Genomic DNA, 23,000 nt, shown 5'->3' with positions numbered 1-23,000 from the left:
AAAAAATTGGCTATTGTTCCATCATGACAAATTTAAAACATACTTTATGTTCCCTGTATAATAAATATCACCTTTACATTTTCTGTTTATTTTTCAAAATGCTTTGCTTCATATGTTCATCTCTCCCTCTCTGCTTTGCCTTTTGTTTTCAAAGGTTGCTGATATAATAAAGGGTAATTTTTGATGTCATTCCAGCTTTAAAAAATATTCATTGATACAGGGAAAAGGAAATGCAAAGAATCAAATGAGAGAATTTTTTATTATCTCTATATAAAATCCTAAGCAAGACCAAAAGACCTTTGGTCTGTCTTAGTCCAGAGACTGTGAACATTGTCTTCTCACAGGGTTACTTCCATTCAAGCTTTGTGGATATCAGAATCTCATGTAGCTACATGTAGTTTTTAATGCTTTTGTTCCCAGAGTGTAGCAGGTTTTCCCTGTGTTTGACAGGACAGAAAATCTGTTCAGTATTTTCACGCCTTTAAAAGGGATGAGACTGTATTAAAAAGTGGTAAGGGGTTTAATGATCTCATCAGTGTATTCTGGTCTTGCAGAACATCTGATCTTTATTCTTGGTAGTACCTACATGTTTTTCATGAATCAAACTTCAGGTGTTTTCTCCTTTTTTTTCCTCTGAAAAAATATGCAGTTGAGAGTTTTTTCTTGTTTTTGTTTTTTTACAGTGGGAAATGTTTTCTTTTTTCAACTTTATTGATTCAAAAATTACTCAAAAAAAGCCTAGGTGTATTCCTCATAAGAGGAATCAGTGCTAGCCTCTGTCCTTCCTGGTATCTTAAGACAGTCCACATACAGCAAAATTGGCTGTTTATTTGTTTTTCTTTTGTAGGATATTAAAAGTTCTTTCTGGTCATTGACAAGCTGGGATCAATAAGAAAAGACAATCCTTACAACTAAATAAATGACTAGAAAAGATCGAACTTTGAATAGGGTCAAAAGTGTTACTCATTTTCTGGAAATTTCTTTCCTTATTAGCATTGTTTTGTCTAGAAATCACCAAATTGCAGGGCTTTTGTTTAGTCTGATTAGAAGGGAGCAAGTCTCCTTGCCTCTGTAAAGATAAAGATACAGAATATATCCAAGTAAAGGCAGTAGCAGCTTTTACCTCATGATATCCAGAAAATGACGTTTACAGTGTAACATTGGGGCCAATCTAACAGGTCATTTCAATAAAGCAAAATCCTTGCTAGTTTCTAAGCGGGACAGTTGACAGTGTACCTTACAATTCTTCTGCTGCAGAGGATGCTTATGAAAGTATCTTCTGTCCCCGGCTGTGCTACAAATGCAAAGCAAAACTGACCTTCCTCTTCTCCATTCATGTGGAGCTCAGGTAATGCAGTTCTGAAGGAAGAGAAGGCCTAGAGGCAAGTGTAGTATGTGGATACTTACGCCCTCAGTCAGTGGGCCATAAGTCTCATGTTCTGTGATTGGGAAGCCATTTATGTGATGCTGACTACGTAGGTGGCTCTCTGGAGGGAATACACTTTAAGAGCAATGGTGATTGTCTTTCAATACCGTTTTTAAGATGACATTTTTGCTGAACAAATGTTGGAATGTTGTAACCTCATATCAATTGTTTTATGTTATTCCTGTGGGCAGCTGATTTGAGTAGTTAGTTGTTTGTTCGGTGGGGGAGTCCTGGTCTAACTGAGAGCACTGAGAAGACCTCCGCTTAAACCAACTGGACTGCCATTTGGCATGCTGTGTATAAACCCATACATTATACATACTCTATAGAAATTATTTTGAAGAGGGCATTCATCTTCTAATCTCACCAAGAGATAGATGCTGGTGTTCATCTCTTATGTGGCTGGGTTGTCATGTAGGTAAAATAAGGAACAGATTTTAATTTGAGGTCACAGCTTTGGACATTCTGTACAGTATGACTAGGCAGTCTACCTTCAAGCCTTGCAGTCATTCCCATCCCTTAAATGGTTTGGGGCACACTGACAGATGGAATGTTAAGGATAGCATCAAAATCCACTGTTGCTATGCTAAGCCAAATCTTTCATAACTAATGAAAGTATAAATAGTTTCTCTCCGTTTTGCCTCTACCTGTTGCTGACAGCATCTTTTATGCATAAAAGGAGCAGCATTCTGTCAAGGGCATTCATACATTACTGAGTTTGCATTGCACATCTATTTCTTCATGAAAATTCCATAACAACAACCCTGTCAAGTGTTTTTCTGTTGTTGTTGTTTTTTTTTTAATTATTATTCTTTCAGTAGGAGATGACCTTGCATTTTATGAAGAGAATACTCGAGATTTTCTGTTCCCAGAGCCTAAGCTGACTCCTGCATATCCTGGTGTGGACAGAGAATTGTTAATGAAAACATCTTCTCATTTCCCAGTAAGTTGCCTGTAAATGATATTTACCATGTGTGAAGAAGGAGGGAGGTCAGCTACCTAGTAGCAACTTTGCGAGGACTGGAGGTTGAATACACTTTCGGTCTTCTTGAGCAGACGGAGATGCTTGGGTGCTCTCTTTCCTATGGAGGTGTCTCAGAGAATGTATCAGACATGTACTAGCCTAACAATTACATGTTAGTCACAGACAGTAAGAAAAATCTCTGTGTTGGCAGGATAGAAGACCTAGTAGGAAAATCTCACGTTCATTTACACACCTCTATTCTCAGAATCTATGAAGGGACCAGGCAATTATCAGATTTTCAGATTTCTTTGCACTGATTGCATAAAAGGATGCCAGCTTTCTGTCTGTTTTCTTTCCTCCATGTACAGGCCTCATTTTATCACTCTGCTCTGTTTTCATTCATCTCTTGAGAGTCTTACACTTTTATATCTTTGTGAATCCTTCCAGTGCCTTTTCTTGCTATGGTTCATGGTTTCCTAAAGCTGCAACAGCAGCCTAAAAAAATACATTTCATCCCTCTCACTGCATTATGGATTGTATTATGCAAAAAAGCAATAAATTTGACTTGAATTTTACTAATTTCACTACAGTGCAGTTTATAATAGCTCTGAGCAGAAGCAGAGAGGAGCATCCATTCTGCAGACTCAAATATCCGTTGATTCATAGTCAGAAAGTTTTTGTGATTACTATACAGACTAGGAATGTCATTATTTCAAATGAAAAACTGATTTTTGCATAAATTACTAGTGTAAAAGATACAGGACTTTTTAAAAAAGTAACTATTAGAAAGTTCTGTCTAATACAATAATTCTTACCATACATTTGGAACAGAAATGTAGAAATACATATTCTAATTAGCCAAATGTTATAGTGTATGAATTTTAACTTGGTCCTTAAGATACATCAAAGTGACTGTAAATTATGAGACATGTAGCTAATCTGATTTCCTTTCATGAGATGTATTACTAAGCTGAAGCACATTTGTCATGTTATTTAGCTATTTATAATGTTATTTAGAGGACAAATTGTTTCAAGTTGATCAGGTTAAGCAGTTTGATGTGCTGTTAAAAATCTAAATGCTTTGTCAGATTGTCACAGTAGAAGAGGAGAATAATTTCATGCTCTTAAGGCAGCCATAGAATAATTCAGGTTGCAGACCTCCAGAGGTCATCTAATCCAACCCCTGTTCAAAGCAGATCTATTTCGATGAGGTTGCTGTCCAGCTGAGTCTTGAATACCTCCAAAGATGGAGATTCCACAACCTCTTTGAGCAATTTGTTCCAGTATTTGACTTCAATCAGTACTTTCTGTTAAAAAGACCTTGAGTGGTCTTATTAAATTCATTTTTCTGATATTCCCTAGTTTTAAGATTTCAGAAAGTATGGAGTGCGTTGATTGAGAGTTAAAATTCCTATGCACGCTTGCTTCCCGATATTCTGCTGTTTATCTCTTACTACACTTATTTGTAATTGCAGAAATAGAGTAAACTGGTACCTAGTTTACCAGGGCAGTACAGGAAAACAAATTGAGTGTCTTTTTTTCTACTATCTAGTTATGCTCATTCTGACTTTTTTTGGAAGAAAAAAGTTTACAAGCGATGAACTTGGTCATTTTTATTGTCCTGATAAGTTATCTAATTCATCCTTACAGTGTTTACCGATACATAAGATATTTTCCTTCTGAACGTCATCACTTTCTGTGTAAGTTGTTTGCTGGTACCAGTGTGGCATCCTATCCTTTCAAGGATTTTCAAACAACATAGAAGGCATAGCTGAAACTTTGTTTACAAAGAAATACTGGCTTTTAGTGGTCTGGAGGTATAAAAATAATGTACTATTTTTATACTTTTCTTTATTCTTGGATTTCATTTGAATGGAATGCATCATTATGTATGATTAGCTAAAGCATAGATCTATGGATACAAGCAAAGTTGATAACAGAAAAATATGTTTTGTTTAATATGGCCTTCCTTAGATGAATCCTGATAATTATTATAAAGCACTACTGTATTCATGTATAATATTGGCCTCTTTTAATTGTCATTCTTTTTTCCCCTGTTATAGTCTGGGAGATGTTTCAGGTTTATCTAAGTACTTAGTTGACGTCTGCTCTGTCGGATTGTTTCTGTTAATTCAGTGTAATAATTTTTCAGTGCAGTAACTTGTTCTTTTAGGCTCGGTCTTATACTCTGTAATTCCCTGCAGAGTATTCTGCATTTACACTGCAAATGTGACATTTCTGTAGTAATGTAGATTTTAAGCATTGTACAGATAACATACTACTAACGTAAGGCTCATCCTCCATGGCCTCTTCTCAGTCTCATTTATATTTTTGACAAGATGGTTTGCTGAGTTACAAAACTGGATGACTAAATCACTTGTGCCATGACAAAACAAAGTCAAATGGTCCATATAAGTCTGTGCTAAATTTTATATTATGATTCTTACTGACTGAAAGTCCAATTTTACAATTTATGTGTTTTTAGATTTCGTATAGTTCAGCTTTGAAAGAGTTTGTTCCCGTATCCCACTGACCTTCTGCTGATGTAAATCTGTTGATTTCAGTATTTCTTACATCTTTTTTCCACCTCTACAAATGAGGTGGAATAACATCCACTGAATTCATTCAGCTCACTTCCTGCATAAAGCTTGGCTTTACTTATAACTGAGCTTATAACCAATGTAAGCATCTTCCTATAGGCTTTACTGTTCATACAGCTTCCTGAACAAAACCAAGTCCATTCAGTAAGTCTTTTCAAATTGTATTTAAGGAAAATGTACATGTGGCTTTCTAGAGATCTGGATCAGAATTAGAATAAGAAGCAAATGGAAGGATATACACTGACTTCTGGGGCTTTTCATCAGGTTTGTGCTTAAGATGAACTGAAGCCTTCCTTCCTGCTTCCTGCTGAATTTTTTTTAAGGAACTTGCTGGGAAAGATTTTTCCATTTTTGTTGCTGTTCAATCCAGTGAAGAAGAACCTGGCATGGCTCAAACGTTTTTACATGGGAATAACTCTGCTATGGATTGTTCTTTCCTGCCTATTGATATCTAGGTTTGTTTATTTACATTAAAATCCATAGAAATGCTATTAAGCAGCAATTGTTTGCATCAGTAGCAGTTGTTCTGAAAGGCTGGTAGCCTGGATGCTAAAAGCTTAGTTAAATATATGCCCTTTGTTGTGGATTGCATGGTTTATAATTGTTATTTTAAAGGTAACTACTGCTGTAAGCTTTCTTTTGCTTACTTAGGTAGAGGATTAGTAAAATGGTGTAGCAGTCAGTCTATTTTACGGTATTATTATGGCCAGAATACCAAGAATTTGCCCTTCAGATTTGGCAGCCTTTGTGAGCTCCTTTCAACGGTAGGGGGCAGCAGGTTGGCACTACAAAGAAATTGAACCTGGAGGTAAGAGTGACAGCTTGTGCTTTACAGTCAAAGAACCATCCCATTTTGCTCCTTTGATTACTATGTCATTAACTTATTTTCTTGTTACGGTTCAGACCTGGCCAAAATACATTTAGCTAAGGTAAAAATTCACTATGGATGCAAGGCACAATATGGATTGCAAGACACAGAACTGTGTTTTCCAAAATGGGTTTTAGGACAACTCTCTTTTGTACTGGCTGATGATTGCTTAGAGATAATATGTCATGTTTATAAGACAAAATGGTGATAGAGAAAGACAGGAAATACATTACTCAGGCTTTTTGGCAGACCAGATGAATAGCAGGACTGGCTGGAAGATACAAGTGGACAGAGTTCACTTGCTCATACTTAGTTTTGTACAGGAAAGTGTCCTTGCCTACTTCCTTCTGTCCAGGCATTATTCTTTTTGGCTAGACAGTCAGCCAGTAATGATGGAGAGCTCATTTCTTTGCTTCTTCATCCCTACTGCTTTTGTTTTCTCTTCTGCTTAGCAGAATGGTAGGGGCAATTATACTTTGCAGGTACTGTACTGTGATTTCTCTGTCACTCTTTTAGAAGAAAGAAGAGCTGCTAAAATGCACAATTCAAAGTTGATGGCAAGTGAACAGATTTTTTTCAGTTAGGGATTATAATTGTCTTTCACAATATTTGTCATGGCATTACCTACCTTGAAAGGAAAACTGAAATTCTCTTTTCACACCAGTTTGGAAAGTGTACTTTGTAGCACCCTGATTTATCAAGAAGACTAGTGTGTGAATACAACTGCTAATCAAATAATAAAGAGCTCTACATCCTTTCTGTAGTCCAAAGCATTCTGCTCACCCTTCCTCACAGTCTTGGCTTTATGAGGAAATATGAGGACTGTGCTGGTGTCTCAAGTGTGTGTTTTGATCTTGCTGCCCTTGTGCATTATGCTTCCCCTCTTGCAAGGTTTGTGCCTATTAAAAATGTCTCTTGCATTCCTGCTCTGTACTAGTAGGCTGGATGTGCAACTTAAGATCAAATTGCTGCTTTTCATAGCCGAATCACTTTGCAAACTGTTCCTTCCTGTGAGTTTGCCACAAGTCTTTTCTAGTTGCAGTGCCTCTTTCAGTCACTTTTGATTCTGCAGTTGCAATAAAAAACTTGAAATGTTCTGCCTGAATGTTGGGGGGGGGGAGGTGTATACAAAATGATAATGTTTTTAAACTTTTCCCTTGCTATTATTTTTAAGGGAATAGCGCCAAAAATAGAGTTCTCCACAAGAACAACCATTACAGAGCTTCCACTTCAGCGCAGAGAGAAGAATTATGTAAGTAATTACAGCAAGGGTTCAGACCTGGTTAAAATTGACTAACCTCTAATAGAGTCCACTTGTTGCAGCACTGTATCCTTTGTCACCTTTGTATCTAGACATCCCACACAGCAATGGTAATAAGATTTAAAGCCATGACAGGGGTCTTAGATTCTGTCATAGCAATAGCAAATCTGATTGACAGTGAACCAAAGTTACCCCTCTCTTAGTTTGTCATCTTCTACCCCAGTTGCTCTTATAACCTGATTATTCTGTCATGGCAGCACAGTAATTCATTCCAGGGAAAGTCAACAAAAACAAATAGACCTTGGCTTGTTTTCTAAAAAAGGTAGTATTTTGGCAGATAGTGATCTCTTGATATGATGGCATTTTGGTGCCTCTTGTCTTTTGCTGCCAGTGGTTTGTGTCTAGATTTTACAAATATTTCTCTTTGCATGTTTTTGCTTAGTGAATATGTTTACCCAGTTCACCTACAGCTTCTTATCTAGACTGAATTGCAAAGAGTTAGTCCTCCTCTGAGACAGTGCTATCAGTTATTGCTGTGTTTTCTTTAGTGGCTATCTGTCTAGTAGGTTATCTGTTAGGTAATTATCCTGTGTGCTGGAACAAAACACTTGCAGGAGATGAAGCTCTTATGTTTGAGTAACAGCTGCTGAATTTAGTTCATGTAATTTGACTGTTGACCTGAGATCCTTACAGGGTTCACCTGAATAAGCTCCTGCAGAAATCAGGATTGCAAAATTTTAACCAAAGTTCTCAGTTTTCTAAGTTCACAAATGCATTTTTGAGGTAATCTCAACGCTTTTCTGGGTTCCATGGAGGCCAGTGCAGAATATTTCAGGGTCGAGCCCTAGATTAGAAGTTATACAACAGAGATAAAATAGATGGAGATGGCATGTATGAGTCTATGCTAACTTCTTTCTGTTTTGATTTTGACATACTCCAGCAGAGAATCACAGATTCTTCCATTTTAGTTTGTACATACAAAGATCCAAATTCTGCTCTCACATGGTCAATAGGTCATTGAATTAAGTTCTGCTTAGAGCTTACTGTCTTCTTTGTGGGGAGGTTGCAAATGACTCTTACTTGCTTTTACTTAGATAATTGTGCAACAGTTAATTTCTCTGCCAGGCCCAAAACAGAACAAGGAATCAAAGATCTGGATCTGCATCACCCAAACGAAGGAGCAGGTCATTAACACAATGCAAGACATCAGTGAAAAGGGTAAGATCTACAAAAGACATACAAGGTCATTAAAATCACAGGCTCCTTCTCCAAATACTAGAGACCACTTCTGTGAACTATCCACAGAGAATGAACAACAGCGTGCAGACTGAGCTTGGAGTTTGCTGAGTGCAAATCAGGAAATGAGAACAGGCCACCATTTGTAGTCAGACACCTAAGTCTTAAAATTTCTGGGAGATTTTTGTTATGATAATAATAGTATTCGTTTTTGTCTATCCCATCTTTTTCTATTCCATTTTTGTTTTTCCCATCTTGGGCTACTTAGATCAAGAAAAGGCTGAAGAAATTTAATAGCAGCAAACTGGAAAATACAAACAGAAATTCTTTTCTGTTTGGTATGTAATTGACCTGTTGAACTCATTGACATCTAGTGGGAATCAGGACAGTGAATTAGCAACATTCAGGAAAGGAAAAACATATTGACAATGAAGGATTCAAAGATAAATTTAGATAAGATATAAATAAAATAATTTTTCCCTCTCCCCTTTGCATTAGGACACAAACTGATCAGAGCATTTCTGTAGTTAGTAAGGTATTCATGGGCAGGTAGTTTCATATTTTTGAGAGATTCCATGTGCCTCCTTCTGAAACTCTGGAATTGACCTGACTCTACTTATTGACAGACCAATCAATCTGTGACAGTGATTGTCAGTCCCCTTGATTCTACTTTGACCCATCAGAGTTCTCTGTTAGTCACTTAAGTTGGTGGAAGTGTTTCTTGGGTTTCATCAAGCTTTTGCATCTGAATGTTTTGCTCTGTCAATTTATTGCAGCAGTATTTGTCTGGCTGAGAAAGAGGGAGAGAGTTTCTCAGGTGATCAGTACTTCCAAGCTAAAGTGATAGCTATCTAGAGTACCTTGTGTTTGCTTATGTCCTGGTCTTGTGTTTCACAATCCTATTTCATTGTGCATATCTTTTAGCAGTCCAACTTTTAAAAATCGTGTGTAGTTTTAAAACTTTCCACAAATATTTTATTTTAATCTGTAGCAGGCTACATTTCTTAAATCTGGCCTTGCATGAGAATCATAAAGTCATTTATCTTGAAATAGACCTCTGCAGGTCATCTAATCCAACCCCCTCTCAAAACAGGTCTAGTTAGATTAAGCTGCTCAGGACCTTGTGAAGTTGTGGTTTTGAACATTTATGAGGGTGGAGATTTCATGGCTCTTTGGGCACCTGTTTGACCACCCTTATGATAAAAAAAAATAAAAATCCTTTTATCTAACTGGAACTTGAGGTGTTGCTTCTTGTCATTCCACTGTGCTTCTCTGAGAAGAGTCTGGCTTTCTCTTCTCTGCATCCTTGTATTAGATAGTTGTAGACAGCATCAAGATCTCCCTTCAACCTTCCCCTTTAAGGCTGAATGAATCCAGCCTTCTTAATGTCTCCTTATATGTCACATGTTTCAGCACCCTGGCCACTCTGGTGTATTTCTGCTGGACTATCTAGTATGCTTATGTCTGTCTTACACTGGAGAGCCTGAAACTGAACACAGCGCTCAGGATGTGGTCTCACAAATGCTGAATAAAGGGGAAGGATCACCTCCCTTGGCCTGCTGGCTCCAGTCGTACTAATACAGCCCAGGAGGTGGCCAGGCTTCTTTGCTGCAAGGGCACATTGCTGGCCCTGTTGTCCACCAGGACCCCCAGGTTTTTTCCACAAAGTTGATTTTGAGTCAGCTGACACGCAGCCTCTACAGCTGCATGGTGTTATTCCACTCCTGATGCAGGACTTTGCATTTACCTTTGTTGAATTCCATAGTATTTCTGTCAGTCCATTTATCCAGCATTCTGAGGTATCTTTGATGCCCTCTGGTATATCAAATACTCTGCCCAATTTGGTATAGTCTGGGAACCTGCTGGGAGTGCTCTTTGCACCATCATCTACATCATTTATAAAGATGTTAGACATTATTTATTCTGACACCTCTAGTAACTGGCCACCAGTTGTACTTTGAACTGCTGATCACAACCCTTTGATCCTGGTGGTCCAGCCAACATTCCACACACTTTATAGTCCGTTTATCCTGTCCGTATCTCACCAGTTTGGCCATAATGATACTACAGATCCTCTCAGACACTTGCTAAAGTCAAGATAAATAGCGTCCACTGTTCTCTCAATTATCCATTGAGTCATCTCATCATAGAAGGATACCAGGGTAATAAAATGTAATTTGCTCTTGGTAGATCCATGTTTACTGTTCCTAATTGCCTTCTAGTTCTTTGTATGTCTGGACATGGTTTTTAGGAAGATTTGCTCCATAAACTTTCCAGGGATTGAGGTTAGGTGACTGGTCTGTAATTCTCTGGATCCTCTTTCTTGTCCTTGAAGATAGGTGTAATATTTGTGTTTTTCCTGTAGGACTCTTCCCCAAGTTGCCTTGGCCTTTCAAAGACAATGGGGAACTGCCATGCAAATGACATCAACCAGCTCCCTCAGCACCCTCAGATGCAGGCCATCCAGACCCAATCTACTTCTGGATATCCACTGTGCTTAAGTGATCTTTAACTGTATCTTCCTCTACTGTGGGTACTGCTTTGCTCCCCCAGACCCTGCTACTAGGCTCAGGGACCTGAGAGGCCTGACAGCAGACCTTACCAGTGAAAAATGAGGCATTAAGTATCTCAGCCTTTTCAGTGTCCTTTGTCATAGTCCTCCTCCCCATTGAGCAGCAGGCCCATATTTTCCTTAGCCTTAAGTTTGCTAGTGTTATATTCACAGAATCCCTTCATGTTGCTCTTCACATCTTTTGCTATTTTTAACTCCAGCTGAGCTTTGGCTTTTCTAACGCCATCCTTGCAGGCTCAGGCAATGACTCCTGTATTCCTCCCAACCTTGTTTTCTCTATCTGTGTACTTAGTTTTCATGTTTAAGCTCAGTCAGGAGTTCCCTAGTCATCCATGCTGATAAGTGCAGGTTCCTTCTACACAGATTCTTACATAACATACTGTTATATACTGTTCTCATTCCGAACTTCAAAAGCTCCAGCCCACATCCGGCATTAGACTTTTATGCAGTCAAGGGCATACTACTCGGCATTTGGGAGAATTTACATTTTAGCATGAAAAGTAGAGAAAATGCAGTGACTGATTGCCAGACCAATCAGTCCAGCATTACAGGGCTGTCTGTGTATTAATCTAACCAGCGCTTGGTGTGGGGAAATGAAAGATCCCTATGGGTAGGAATGAAGTTAGCAGGATTTGCAAGCCTAGGATGAGTTTCTCTGAGGAAAAAAGAATCTGCCTTTCACAATAAGCAACATCTCTAACTTACAAAAGAAGACATCATCTTTTGGAGTTATTTTCACTGCAAATAGTTGAGGACCAGTGCAGGAGACCAAGAGTAGAAAATTTCTAATTTCCAGAAATAATTTGCCACTTTGTTTCTTGCTGTACATTTTGTCCTGAAACTTTCTGTTGTGTGGGAAGTCTCTGGTTTCGAAATTATAAAAAAAAGAAAAAAAGAGCAAACTGTGTTTTCAGAGAAGGTTATTTTGCAAAAATGCCTGCCTTGTGCCTTGTACATGTTTCTCCACTGTTGTGTATTTTTGCACTTTTGAGGATAAAAAGAGAATAAGAGAGGGAGGAAGAATGAGTTTATTATTTTTGGTAAAGGCTGGAAATGTGTGTCTTTAGGCCTAGTTTTTGTAGGTTAAGAAGTGCATCTTACTATTATTTCTTCATTTTTAGGTGGACAGTTCCAAATCATTCAGTGAAGTAACCTCACCATTGCCTTACTGTAATGTGAAGAAAAGTGTGAGATCAGCAAGAGATTCTCCCAAATTTCATGTGAAACGAAGTACTTATAATTTGCTGTTAGCAAATGAAATGTTGCTAATACCACTGTTGATATTACCATGTATCTCAAAGAAACCTTTTAACAAAATGCATGTCAGATTTTGCTGTTTGCAGTTCAGAAGAACTGATCACAAAAGAAAGTGCTGCTCAGGATGAACAGCTATACCTGGAAAAAGGTGGTAGAACATGGGACAAATAGGCAGAAGTTCCAGGAACTGATTTCTCCCTTATTGAGTAGTATATTTCTCTAAAGAAAACTGGTCTTGAAGTCAGTTCAGGAAAAGGGATCTTGATTTCTTTGTTCTTCACTGACTATTGTTGTTTTTCGTTCTCCAGCTATTTGTTGTTTCAGCAAGGAATCCTTTAAAGGTCTTCATATGAAGTCCATTCACATGAATAGAAATACATAAGGGATTTTGGATGAATACCTTTGTCAGTGTGAAATTATCAGTTTTTAAGCTTCATCTGTTCTTCCCCTTGTCATATGCAAAATATTCATCATCTAATCTGCATATTGGGAATGACAACTAAGCCATACAATCCAAGAAAATCTGTGTATTTCTGCTCTGAAAAGTAACTTGCTGCAAAGATATCCTTCTTACTCATGTATATTTCTTTAGAATACCCAGAAAGTTAAGAGTTATTGCCTAATAGAGTTGTAATTGCCCTGTGGTAGTTTCTCTGAATCAAAATGCTGTAATATAGCTACATAATGTAATTGAAATTGATAAAGAGCATTCCCTGTAAGAAACATTTCATGTGATTTCATTTTTACTTCAGTGGTAATGTATTGAAAGTGAAAGTACCAATGTAAAATTAATTGTTAATAATGTCACTGAAATCCTTTTTTTTTTTTTTTTTTTTAGCTTTAACTTTTGATAACTGCGAAACATCAAATACCTCAGTTAAGGTAATTTAAAAAAAAGCAAGTGAAGAATTCCATCTCTTCTGTTACTGGTCTAGTCTATGTATTCTAAAGGAAGAATTCCATGAGGAGATTTGATAGTTCGGAAGATGGTAATGGGTAAGGCTAATTATTTGTCATGGAGGAAATGTGAGAGACATAATAATTTGGCTCTGGGAAAATGAAAGCCCTGCAGAATTATGCAATCTTATATATATATATAATAAAAAAAATTTCAGGCCACATTATTTTCGCTGAAAATTCTTTATTTTGCAAAAATTATAGGGCTAGTCTATATGAAAGTTTCCCTACCCAACTGTACTGGACATCTACAGCCCACATTTTAGTAAAAACTGTAGAGAAGTCTAACTTATTAGTGGTCTAGGACTAGCTAAAAATATAGAAGACCAAAAGGCTCTTTGCCAATGCCTGCACTTCAGTTGGAGGCTTGTCAAGTAAAGATATATCAGTGTTAGCACTAGTCTAACTTGTTTGACTATGAACAGCAGCAAAACTAATGTAGTATGGCCATGAATGGGGGTTCCTTGTGCAAATGGAACCTCTGGTCCAGCATTCCCTGTACAGCTGCTAAGGAAAGTCACTGCTAGCAAACTAAAACCTCAACTGACTTGAGACCAGTTCAGCATTTTGTCATATGCTGCATTAATACATCTGATTAAATTACAGCTATACCCAAGAAGTAGCTGTGACAGGTGTACAAAGGTTTTTCACACAGAAGCTGTAGTGAGGACAAATCATTATAGCAATATGATAGGCAGGTACTTCCTTCTTAGTCATCATTTCAAATCTACCTCAGATTAGCAGTAGCAGAAAATAATTAATATCTGTCAGCTGTTTGGAGAGGATTCTATGAAAATGGAGAGCAACCACTGTTTGTGTAAGGATTCATATAAGAATCTCTGCCTGAGTTTTGACTGGTTTCTTCCAATATTAATAAAAGGACCAAAAAATGACCAGAGATAGAATTGTCTCACCTGACTTTGGTCTCTGCTGAAATGAATTGAGACACATTGAAGGGACAGATTTGGGAAGTTTGCTTTCTGATTCTGTAATACAAAGAAAATGTATGTTATTCACCAGTAATAAACCAAATCTAAAATATTTAAAAAGTGTACAGTACTGGTGAGAGGTGCAGGAGTAAGAAGAGAGTCTGGAGTCATTGCTCTACATCTGCAGGTACAGCTATTTGTTGAAAGGTTTCCTGTACTGTTCAGGTTTGTTGAGTACTGCCCAACCAAAATGCCAAACTTGTTGCAGAAAAGGTTGTTTATTCTTCATGTCCGTTTTTCTTAGCCATTCTCTCTGCCCATCATTCACTGACTATCCGCTGTGTTCAGTCACACTCTAGCATTTATAGCAAGGAACTGGTAGAGCCAGATGGTATTTTGTCTGGTTTCAAAGTCTGTTCATTAATAAATGAATTAGGATCAGCAGTCATGTCACAAAGAACATCTAATGGACAACAGTGAAGTAGGAATCATCTAAGCTAACTATAGCCAAAAAAGGTTTGACATCTAGTCTAAGCTAGTCATCTGAGCTCTTTCCATATGCAGTGGAAAGATGGTGATTCGTGCTGTCATGAAATCATCATCTAAGGCAACTGAGGTGTATCATACCCTATCAGTTCTTAACTCCCATAATTGACTAAAATGGATAACTAGTTGGAATTGGATGCCTAACTTTTAGGTGGTCAGTGTTAGGTGAGATGAATGGCATCTGACATCATACCTGCTGTCAACATTATCAGAGGAGACAGATTAATTTAGAAGTGAACCATATCACATCTCATCACCTGTTCTAGACACTACCTTGTGCCTGCAGCCATTTCAGACACGTGTATGTAATGAAAGGCAGATTTGCTGAAGTAGTTATGGAGACACGTTTTCAGGCCCTATTTAATGTTACTGTGTTTCTCTCAAATATTAATTATGCTGCTAATGATGCCTGATATCAAATGTGAGATCACTCTTTGAATATCTCTCCTCAGTCCACTGATCCAAACTGATTCCATCACAGAGTGGGCTGCTAATACATTTCTTTTTCATTGTTTAGTCACAATCCGCTTGAACTCCCACTTGACAAATGCGAAAGTGCAGGTTTTGTAAAGACTCCTCTCAAAGCCCCTCTATGTGATACATCTTTCCTGATTCCCTCCCATTTCCAAGCTCAGCCTGACTATTTGAGAGGGATGCTCATTAGCCTAATGCAGCAAAATAAATCTTTCGTACGTGATGACAGAAGGAGCTTGTTCGTCTGCCTGGGGCATATTACCCCTTTACAAATGAAATGATTCCTGGCTAGAATAATGAGTTTGATTAGCTTTTGTCAGCCACTCATCAGCATGAAGGATTCTGATTGTTTTTGTAAATATGGTCACGCTTTTAAGGGCTTCCATTTCATGTGCCTCACAGTAGGTCTGCCTACATTTTGTAAGTTTGACATTATGAATTTTCAGTTTAACCCTAATAGTTCCCTTATTCTTCATTTCAGTAAAATGGATAACGACTTCTACCTTCCTTTCTCTCCCCAGTCTCTTTCTTTCCCCCTTTTTCTATGTTAAATGTCAATTTTAGCTATTTGCTTTTTTATTCCTTAGATTGTCAGGGAACCAGCTGAACAGGCTGCTTCTGAACATGATTCATCATCTCTTGAAACAGATGAACTTTTCAGTTACCCACAGTGTTCTCCCAGTTGGAGGCATTTAGCTTTTCACCATGCAGCTTCACCTGCAACCTCCCAACGCCTGAAGTCACCAAGTCCTGTTCGAAGTCCCTCTCCTCTTCAATACAGGTTACAAATTCATAATCAAAATCAATTACTTGAACAACATTGTGCTGTGAGAGTACAGGTTGAATGACCAGAAGAATTCACATTCTGTCTTTTTGGGCAAATTGAATTTATGATTATCAGAAAAATTTAAGTGGAAAAATTGTGGCAATTATTCAGGAAGTGATTACATTGTATGGGTATGTAGAAAAGCTATGGTGCAGTTTTCTTCATTGACTAGTACCAGACACTAGGTGTAAAAACCTCTGTTAGTTGATAGTTGGCTTTATGCCCTGAAATGTGAGATTTATATTCTATGCATATTTTTTTCATCATTTTCTATGAGACATTTTCGTTATCACAGAACAGTTTTCTGCCATTATCTGATGAGTTCCACAAATGACTGAAGCCTCAGGTAGAAAAATACAAGAAATGTATTCTTTTTCACTGTTTTCACATTTATTGTTTCTAAATTTTATGGAGTGCTCTCATGATCCTTATCTGGTGAGGAATTTAGATGCAACTTCCCTTCTCTTTGACATGCTTTGGTTTGTGACATGCTCTGCCTGAAGTGGACAACCCTTCCCGTCGCTTTGTGTAGGAGGTGCCTGATACCTTCTGTTCCTGAATGCTAGTTCAGATAAGGAAGTTTCCGTGGGCTGAGCCTCTAAGGGTCAAGATTAGTTTCTTAGCAAGTACGAGCTGGGAGTTTGGAGGGGGATTCCCGAGCTCCAAATTGAGGAACGTGTAGCATCTGTCCTGTGCTCTGCTTCGGCCCAAGCTCTCGAGTCGGACACAAAGAGTCACTCTGAGCAATCAGGTAAAAGACACAACTGGCCTTCAACTTTGGGGAGGAAAAGTAGGTAGACTTCCACCTTGTTCTCATGTAATTAGGGCAACTCAATTTTCCTCTTTCTTTATTGCGTATTTGGAGTTCAGTGTGCAGTGGTATGCTGTGGAATGCAAGTTTACACCAATTCCTCCGAACAGGGACTCAGGTTATTAAGTATCCATCCGCTAACGGTGCTGCTGAGCAAGAGCTTTTCGCTATTGCGTATGTAGGTATGGTATTCTTGCTGCCTTTGTGCAACAGTATTCTGTCCCTTCCAGGTCAGCAGCCACCATCTACCTCCGTGAAACTTTCATGACTCAAATGAAGTTTGTCCGATGTAAAATTGCTCCCTCTGCCAGGCAAGAAAAGTAGTCGTGTGGGCAGGTCAAGTTTGAGGCAGGCCACATAAACAGCCCCGAAAGCAACCTCACCCTGGGGCACGCAGTGTGAAAAAGTGCTGCAAGAACTGCACCCATTTGAATCCCTTGCGGTGTCGCTGCTGTGTGCGAGGGAGAGTTTTACTGTGCCTTCATTTTGGCAAAGCTTCGGATGGGGAAACCTGTTGTCCAAAATCACAAGACAAATAATTTTTCTAGTGTCTCCTGGCCCTGCATTGCAGAACAAGCGTGTTGGAGGTCGGAGCAGTTTGTTGATGGCCACACTTTGCATTGCGGATTTTCAAGTTTGTGCTCACCCAGGTGGTTTTCAAAGACATGGAAGAGCTGTACACTTTACAGGGGTCGCAGCAGTCAGAAATGGTTTTTAGGGTTTGTTTTTTCCTAATAAAATTGAGAAGAGCATCTATAATCATTGATGACAGCGAAGCAGGATTATGCTAGGCACCGAGTAACAAAGCTTTGCCCCACGTACGTACCGTCTTCCAGGGGCAGCTTTAGTTTCCGTTTAGCAGGCCAAGCATACCGGCATACCGGGAATGCTTATTTCCTTCCACACCCATCATGCAAACGCTCACGTAGGCATACTAGGACTGTCCTTCCTTCAAAGCTGTTTTTTATCTCTACTCCTTTAGAGCTCAGTCCAGCACTGAAACACACGTAATCCCGATTTCACTGTGGTGAAATAACAGGAACACTCGTGAGTAATTTAAAGAAGCGCTTGTATGCTTTGCCAGAGGAGTCCCTTTGTGAGGACTGATTTCTCACTGACCACTCTGCATCTGGCTGTGCCTGTTTTCCACATTGGATGTGGACCCCTTGGTCATACATCTTCTCTCTTCTGTTTGTAGGCTTGTGTAATAGATACCGAAATATTTTTCTTTTACCTAGGGAAAGGAGGAACACTGATTTTTCTTGAGTTTCTTTATTTGACTCTCAGTTCCGTGCCGTATGAAAATGACGCTGCAGTGAATCATTTTCTCTGTAAAGCGGATTAAAAGAAACACGGGAAAAGCTTCCCAGCCCTGTTAATGCATCTCCTACGTGGTTATCAGTCTGCATGGAGCAAATCATTTTGCTAAATATTGCGGAAGGACGTGTTAATTACACTGACTTACAGAGCTGTGATTTCTTCTGATCAGGCAAATACAAAAGACGATTCTTAAGCCTTTAACTATATAATCCAGCAGGTTCTAAAACAGAGCAGTCTTTAGCGGTCTCTTATGTGTACTCTGGCCTCCTTTTGAATATGATCAAAACCACCTACCCTTCCCTTTATTGTTTATTGGTTATTGGTTTTCTTGCACGACAAGCATCTCAGTGCAGTCCCTGTCTCTGGGCTGTCTGCTGCACGGTTACTTGATCAACATTAGCGATGCCTACCAGACGTTAGGGTTGATTTGGAATTTAGGAAAACAATGGCTGAATCTCTCGCGTGGAGAAGCCCCAAGAATAAGTTGTAGCTGTTCAGCTACGTGTTTGAACTAACCTCAGCACGGCCCTTAGCTGATGGGCTTTTTATGCCACTTCCACAGACACTGAGAGAAGGTTTCCATTAACCCGTAACTTGCACGAGCTAATGCAGAGAGGAGCAATAAAAGCTGGTTTTTGTGAAGGGGCCTCTTTTTTGTAAATGTGATGCCTTTTCTTCAAAAGTGTGAGCGCTCCTCCTGCTTGTATGTATTTTGTCTGGATCTTGTATCTTTGGTTTTGTTCCTCTCCTCCTTCAAGCTACTTATTTCTTCCTGCCGTTTTCTTCAGGCTTCCTATGCCCGGTGCCTCTCTCACTCACTTCCCTTTCCTTCTGCTCCTGTTCCTGTTACTGCCCCCACGACTTCTTGAATTTGCTTGTATCTTTGAGTGAAGGAATTACTCAGCCAGTTTTCACAACTGGCTTGCTAAGAATTTTCCTCGTTTAAGCTGTTTTATTGCTGTGGCAAAGTCACAACTACTTGGAAGCTTACGTTGCTCAGACGGCAGCCAAGAGGGGAAACCTGGTGACGTCGTGCTGTACTGCAGGACTGCAACAAGGTGCATTGGACAGTCAGGCTGGTGCTGGAAATACGCCTTGTTCTTAAGGGATCAAACTGCTTTGTGTGTTTTTATTTTCTAGAGGCCGGCATTTAATCTGTTGGTTTGGGACTTTGCGGGTTAGCTTTGTAAGATTGTTTTCTGTTGCTGGAGTTGGAAAGCACCGATTTGTTGCACACAGCGGACACAAAGGTGCTGAGTGCAGCACTTTTCTGCACTTGGATGCTGCTTTTTCCAGCATCCAGGTCTTGAGAACTTGCTTTTCACTTGGGCGTTCTCTTGCTTGGACTAAGCCCCACAGTATTTCGGTGAGGTGGTTGCAGGAGGCATTGTGCCCACCTGAGAAATCAACCGCTGAGCCAGAGGGGAATTCATGACCTTTGCCACGACTGGAGATTAAGGTAATGGCAGAGCACATGGGAAGCCAGGCAAGGGGTTCAGGTACGAAGCACCGGAGCCTGGTGCCCGTTGAGATGCCCCGGGTTACCCTGTGTGGGCTCCTGCTGCTCCCTCGGAAGGGCGTGGGTCTCCTGTAGATCTTATGTCACATCTGCCTGCTTTGCCTGGGAGGTTGGTTGCTCTGTGATGCCTAAAACGGCAGCAGCTGCCTGTGTTTAGGCCCCAGCATCTGGCTGCGGAGACAATGAAACTCTTACGTGGCACGTATGTCCAAACTGCATGGAAGTTCTGGTGGTCGTGTTAACTTTGCTTTGAGCTGCCTGGCAGAGCTGTCTGTCTTGTGTCCTTCCAAAGGGGTAGACGAGGCAGTTTGTGCAGGAGGGCAGTGCTGCTGGCATGGAAAGAGAAGCGGTGCGTGTGGCCTGTGGAGCCTTTGCTTTGGGCAGGGGCAGCAACCAGGAGAAGAGATCGGATGAGAGGAGAGAACGGTGTCGGAGGAGAAAGTTTAGACAAAAGGAAGACAGAGGTGTGGGGGACGAGACATTATGAACGATGAGCAGAGGCAGAGAGGAGTAGAGGAAAGAATGAGGTAGGGAGCACGGGTCCAGAGGGCAGAGAGCGTTTAATGAGATGGAAAATTGAGGAAGTCGTGGGGGCAGTAAGGGGAACAGGAGCGGAGGGAAAGGGGAGTGAGCGAGAGAGGCACTGGGCATAGGAAGCCTGAAGAAAATGGCAGGAAGAAATAAGCAGCCTGAAGGAGGAAAGGGACAAAGCCAAATTTGTTTGTGGGCATCCCTGTTCAGTGACTTGATCTGAGGGGCTGAAGGGATCATCCTGATTTGGTTTGGAAAGGGTATGACAAATGAGGCATCAGATACAGCGTACACAAAGAAGAGAAAACATTCTCACCCCAGAGGGGGCCTGGAACGTGACTGTTTGGTCTCTTCTGGTAGGTTGCACTCCGGTGTGGATTTCAGCTGGGAGAAGATCAACGAGCGGGTGCGGAGTCTCCTCACCTCAGCACAGGCCAAGCAGCGGCTTTCCTCTGTGAGTGTTAGTATGGCAGTTCAAGAGCCACTGGTGATGATGTGACAGTGTCTCCTAGTTCCAGCATGTCAGGATCGTGGCCCATCTGTCTACCAGTCTACCCTTGGCCCGTAAATGTGCCGGTTCAGTTTTGGGTAGCCAGTTACTTACCTCACAAGGTCTGGCCCAGTCTGGACTAAGGAGTGCTCCCTTGCCTCTGAGTGCCACAGACAAGAGGTCGGAAGGGAAGTTCTGGATTCCCACTCGTGAATGAGCACAGCGTGGCGCCTGTGGCACTAGAAGGAAGGGGATGGAGCACATGAACACAATGTAGAGTGAAAAACAAAACAGTTTTTGGATTGCCACGCTGTAGTAAATTGGCAGGAGGAACTAACAACTGCAAAAGACTTCTGAAACGAGGAAGATAGCTACTGAAGCACAAAAGCTTTTTGGACTGATCCCGCTGTGGTTAACTTTGAATGGCATTTGGGACCTCAGAAATGAGCAACTCACCAGCTGTTTCTGCAGGAGCCCACTAGATACTGTTACTGACAAAAGAACTGCTGAATGATAGTAACTGCGCTCTTCTTGCTCTCTTTTTCCAGCCGAGGTAGTAATAGTTGGTCCGTCAAGACATTTCCTTTCCCTACAAACCATGTGTCTCTCTTGCCCCGTCTTCCCAAATGGCTACTACAGCACCCCTGCCGCTCCAGCATGGACGTACACAAGGCTTTTTCACTCTGCCGTTGATTTCAGAATCAGTGACAAATCCAAGCCTAAGATACTTACTTCACACGCAAGGGAAGGGCTATAAATCTGAATCACTGATGCTCCCTCCCTCTTCTACCAAGGATGTGAATGGGAATGGCCCGCCTCAGGCAACAGCAGGGGCCTTTCTGACTGTAAAGCAGCCTGAACAAAACGACTGTAATAATTAGGAGTTAGAAGATAGGCGATCTTGCATGCGTCAGGCTTTCAGGATAAGGCCCTTCATTTCCCTGAGATAATTTGCAATTGTTTTGCTAATTGGTAGCATCTGCTCATGGCTTGGAATTATGCAGACGTCTGCAGTCTCCCTTAGCCTTGCACTAACCTGAAGGAACCACCCTAGAGGAAAGAAAGAAGGGGAACATATGAAAGAGGATGAATTAGTCAGTGTTGCTAGCCCAGTGCGAGGTTCAGAAATGACATTAACGTTTCCTTTGACTTTCTAGGTCTGCAGACTGTTTATTTGCTACACCTGGCAATTGCCACATAGGCATGTGGCTCCCAGCTCCCTGCCTAGCTACAAGTGAAAGGGTTTGAAGAGATAGGGTTAGATGCTTCAACCCGAGGAAAGTTACACAGTCAAGAAACAGGCTCTCAAGTGATACTTCCCACAGCTTTTTGTTTCAGCACCTGGAGCGGCATTTCTTAATCTGTTTACCTCCTTAGGTAGAGCAGTGGGAAAACTCAATATCCAATCATAAGCTTGTTTAGCAAGAATTGGAGGCTGCGAGGAGGTGGAAAACTGTGCAACAGTTACTTCAGCCACAGCAGCAGGAATGCATTTCCAGTAATACGCTGTGCTTACTGTCGTAGGCATTTAGCTTGCCTTCTCAACTGGAAGCCCTAGTTCTTCACTTAGCAACACTATGTGCCAATCCTCTTAAGAAAGTAAGAGTTTATTTTCACTCTCAACTATGAAACACAAGAGCGACAGCAACAAAAACTGCCAACCTGCTATTAGAAAAAGGTACCTGCGAAAGACAGAGAATAATTCTGCTTTGCACCAGGCGAAGCAGTTGTTTGTCTAATTGTTAGCAGTGATAGCAATTGCAGTTTTCTTATCTTCACCATGTATCTCACCTCAAACACCAAAGATCAATGTTCTTGATGAAATCATACAGCTTTTTTTTTTTCCACCAGCACTGATCTTTTCTGATGAGGAAGTCCATTTTCCACATTCACCCTAAGCAGATTAATACTTTCTTTAGTTCTATCTACTTTAGTGGATTTTATGTAGGGATGAATTTGATCTTGAAAATTGCCCTGTCACATATGAAGAACACAGAGGAGTATTTTTCTAGGTTGTCCTCTGTCCTCTGACTCTCGGCTTCCCTTGGGAATGTTGATTTCAACTTACTTGAGTACCTAAAACACTTTTCTGATCACAAAAAGTTTGCAATAACAAAGAGTCCTATTGTTTTCAATGTAGCTCATTTATTAGTCTAGTTTATTGTATATTAGATATTTTTTGTCACAACCTTTAGATGGAGACAGAGTTCCAGTGAATGTCTTGTCTTTGGCATTACTTGCACTATCTGCTTAAATGAATTTTAATACTAAGGCATTCCAGCTGTTGAGAAGACTATAAGGGACAGAGCACAGTGTCTGTTGCCCTGAACAGATTTAACTCTTTTGGAAAGAAGTGAAAGGTTGACATTGGACTAGATACTTTTATTGGTTCTTCTCAGACATTGAAGTTAAC

General features: G+C 40.2%; 1 protein-coding gene across 8 annotated transcripts in view; it reads left to right on the top strand.

Annotated features, from left to right (window-relative positions):
• SPATA6L (spermatogenesis associated 6 like) overlaps window positions 1-23,000 on the top strand; it is a 30,931-nt gene that overhangs the window by 5,303 nt on the left and 2,628 nt on the right. For 3 of the 8 annotated variants that reach the window (XM_067315645.1, XM_067315641.1, XM_067315643.1), the window contains 7 exons: window positions 2,245-2,369; window positions 7,033-7,110; window positions 8,245-8,337; window positions 12,049-12,157; window positions 13,023-13,066; window positions 15,678-15,871; window positions 20,458-20,551. In XM_067315645.1, the coding sequence (XP_067171746.1) occupies window positions 2,245-2,369; window positions 7,033-7,110; window positions 8,245-8,337; window positions 12,049-12,157; window positions 13,023-13,066; window positions 15,678-15,871; window positions 20,458-20,551 (737 nt within the window). Of the gene's footprint in view, window positions 1-2,244; window positions 2,370-7,032; window positions 7,111-8,213; window positions 8,338-12,048; window positions 12,158-13,022; window positions 13,067-15,677; window positions 15,872-20,457; window positions 20,552-23,000 lie in introns of all 8 variants that reach the window. The other 5 variants (XM_067315642.1, XM_067315644.1, XR_010886869.1 and 2 more) reach the window with 3 other exon arrangements.

The sequence above is a fragment of the Apteryx mantelli genome, chromosome Z (genome assembly GCF_036417845.1).
Source record: "Apteryx mantelli isolate bAptMan1 chromosome Z, bAptMan1.hap1, whole genome shotgun sequence".
Lineage (NCBI taxonomy): Eukaryota > Metazoa > Chordata > Aves > Apterygiformes > Apterygidae > Apteryx > Apteryx mantelli.
This window is presented reverse-complemented; position numbering and strand designations above follow the sequence as displayed.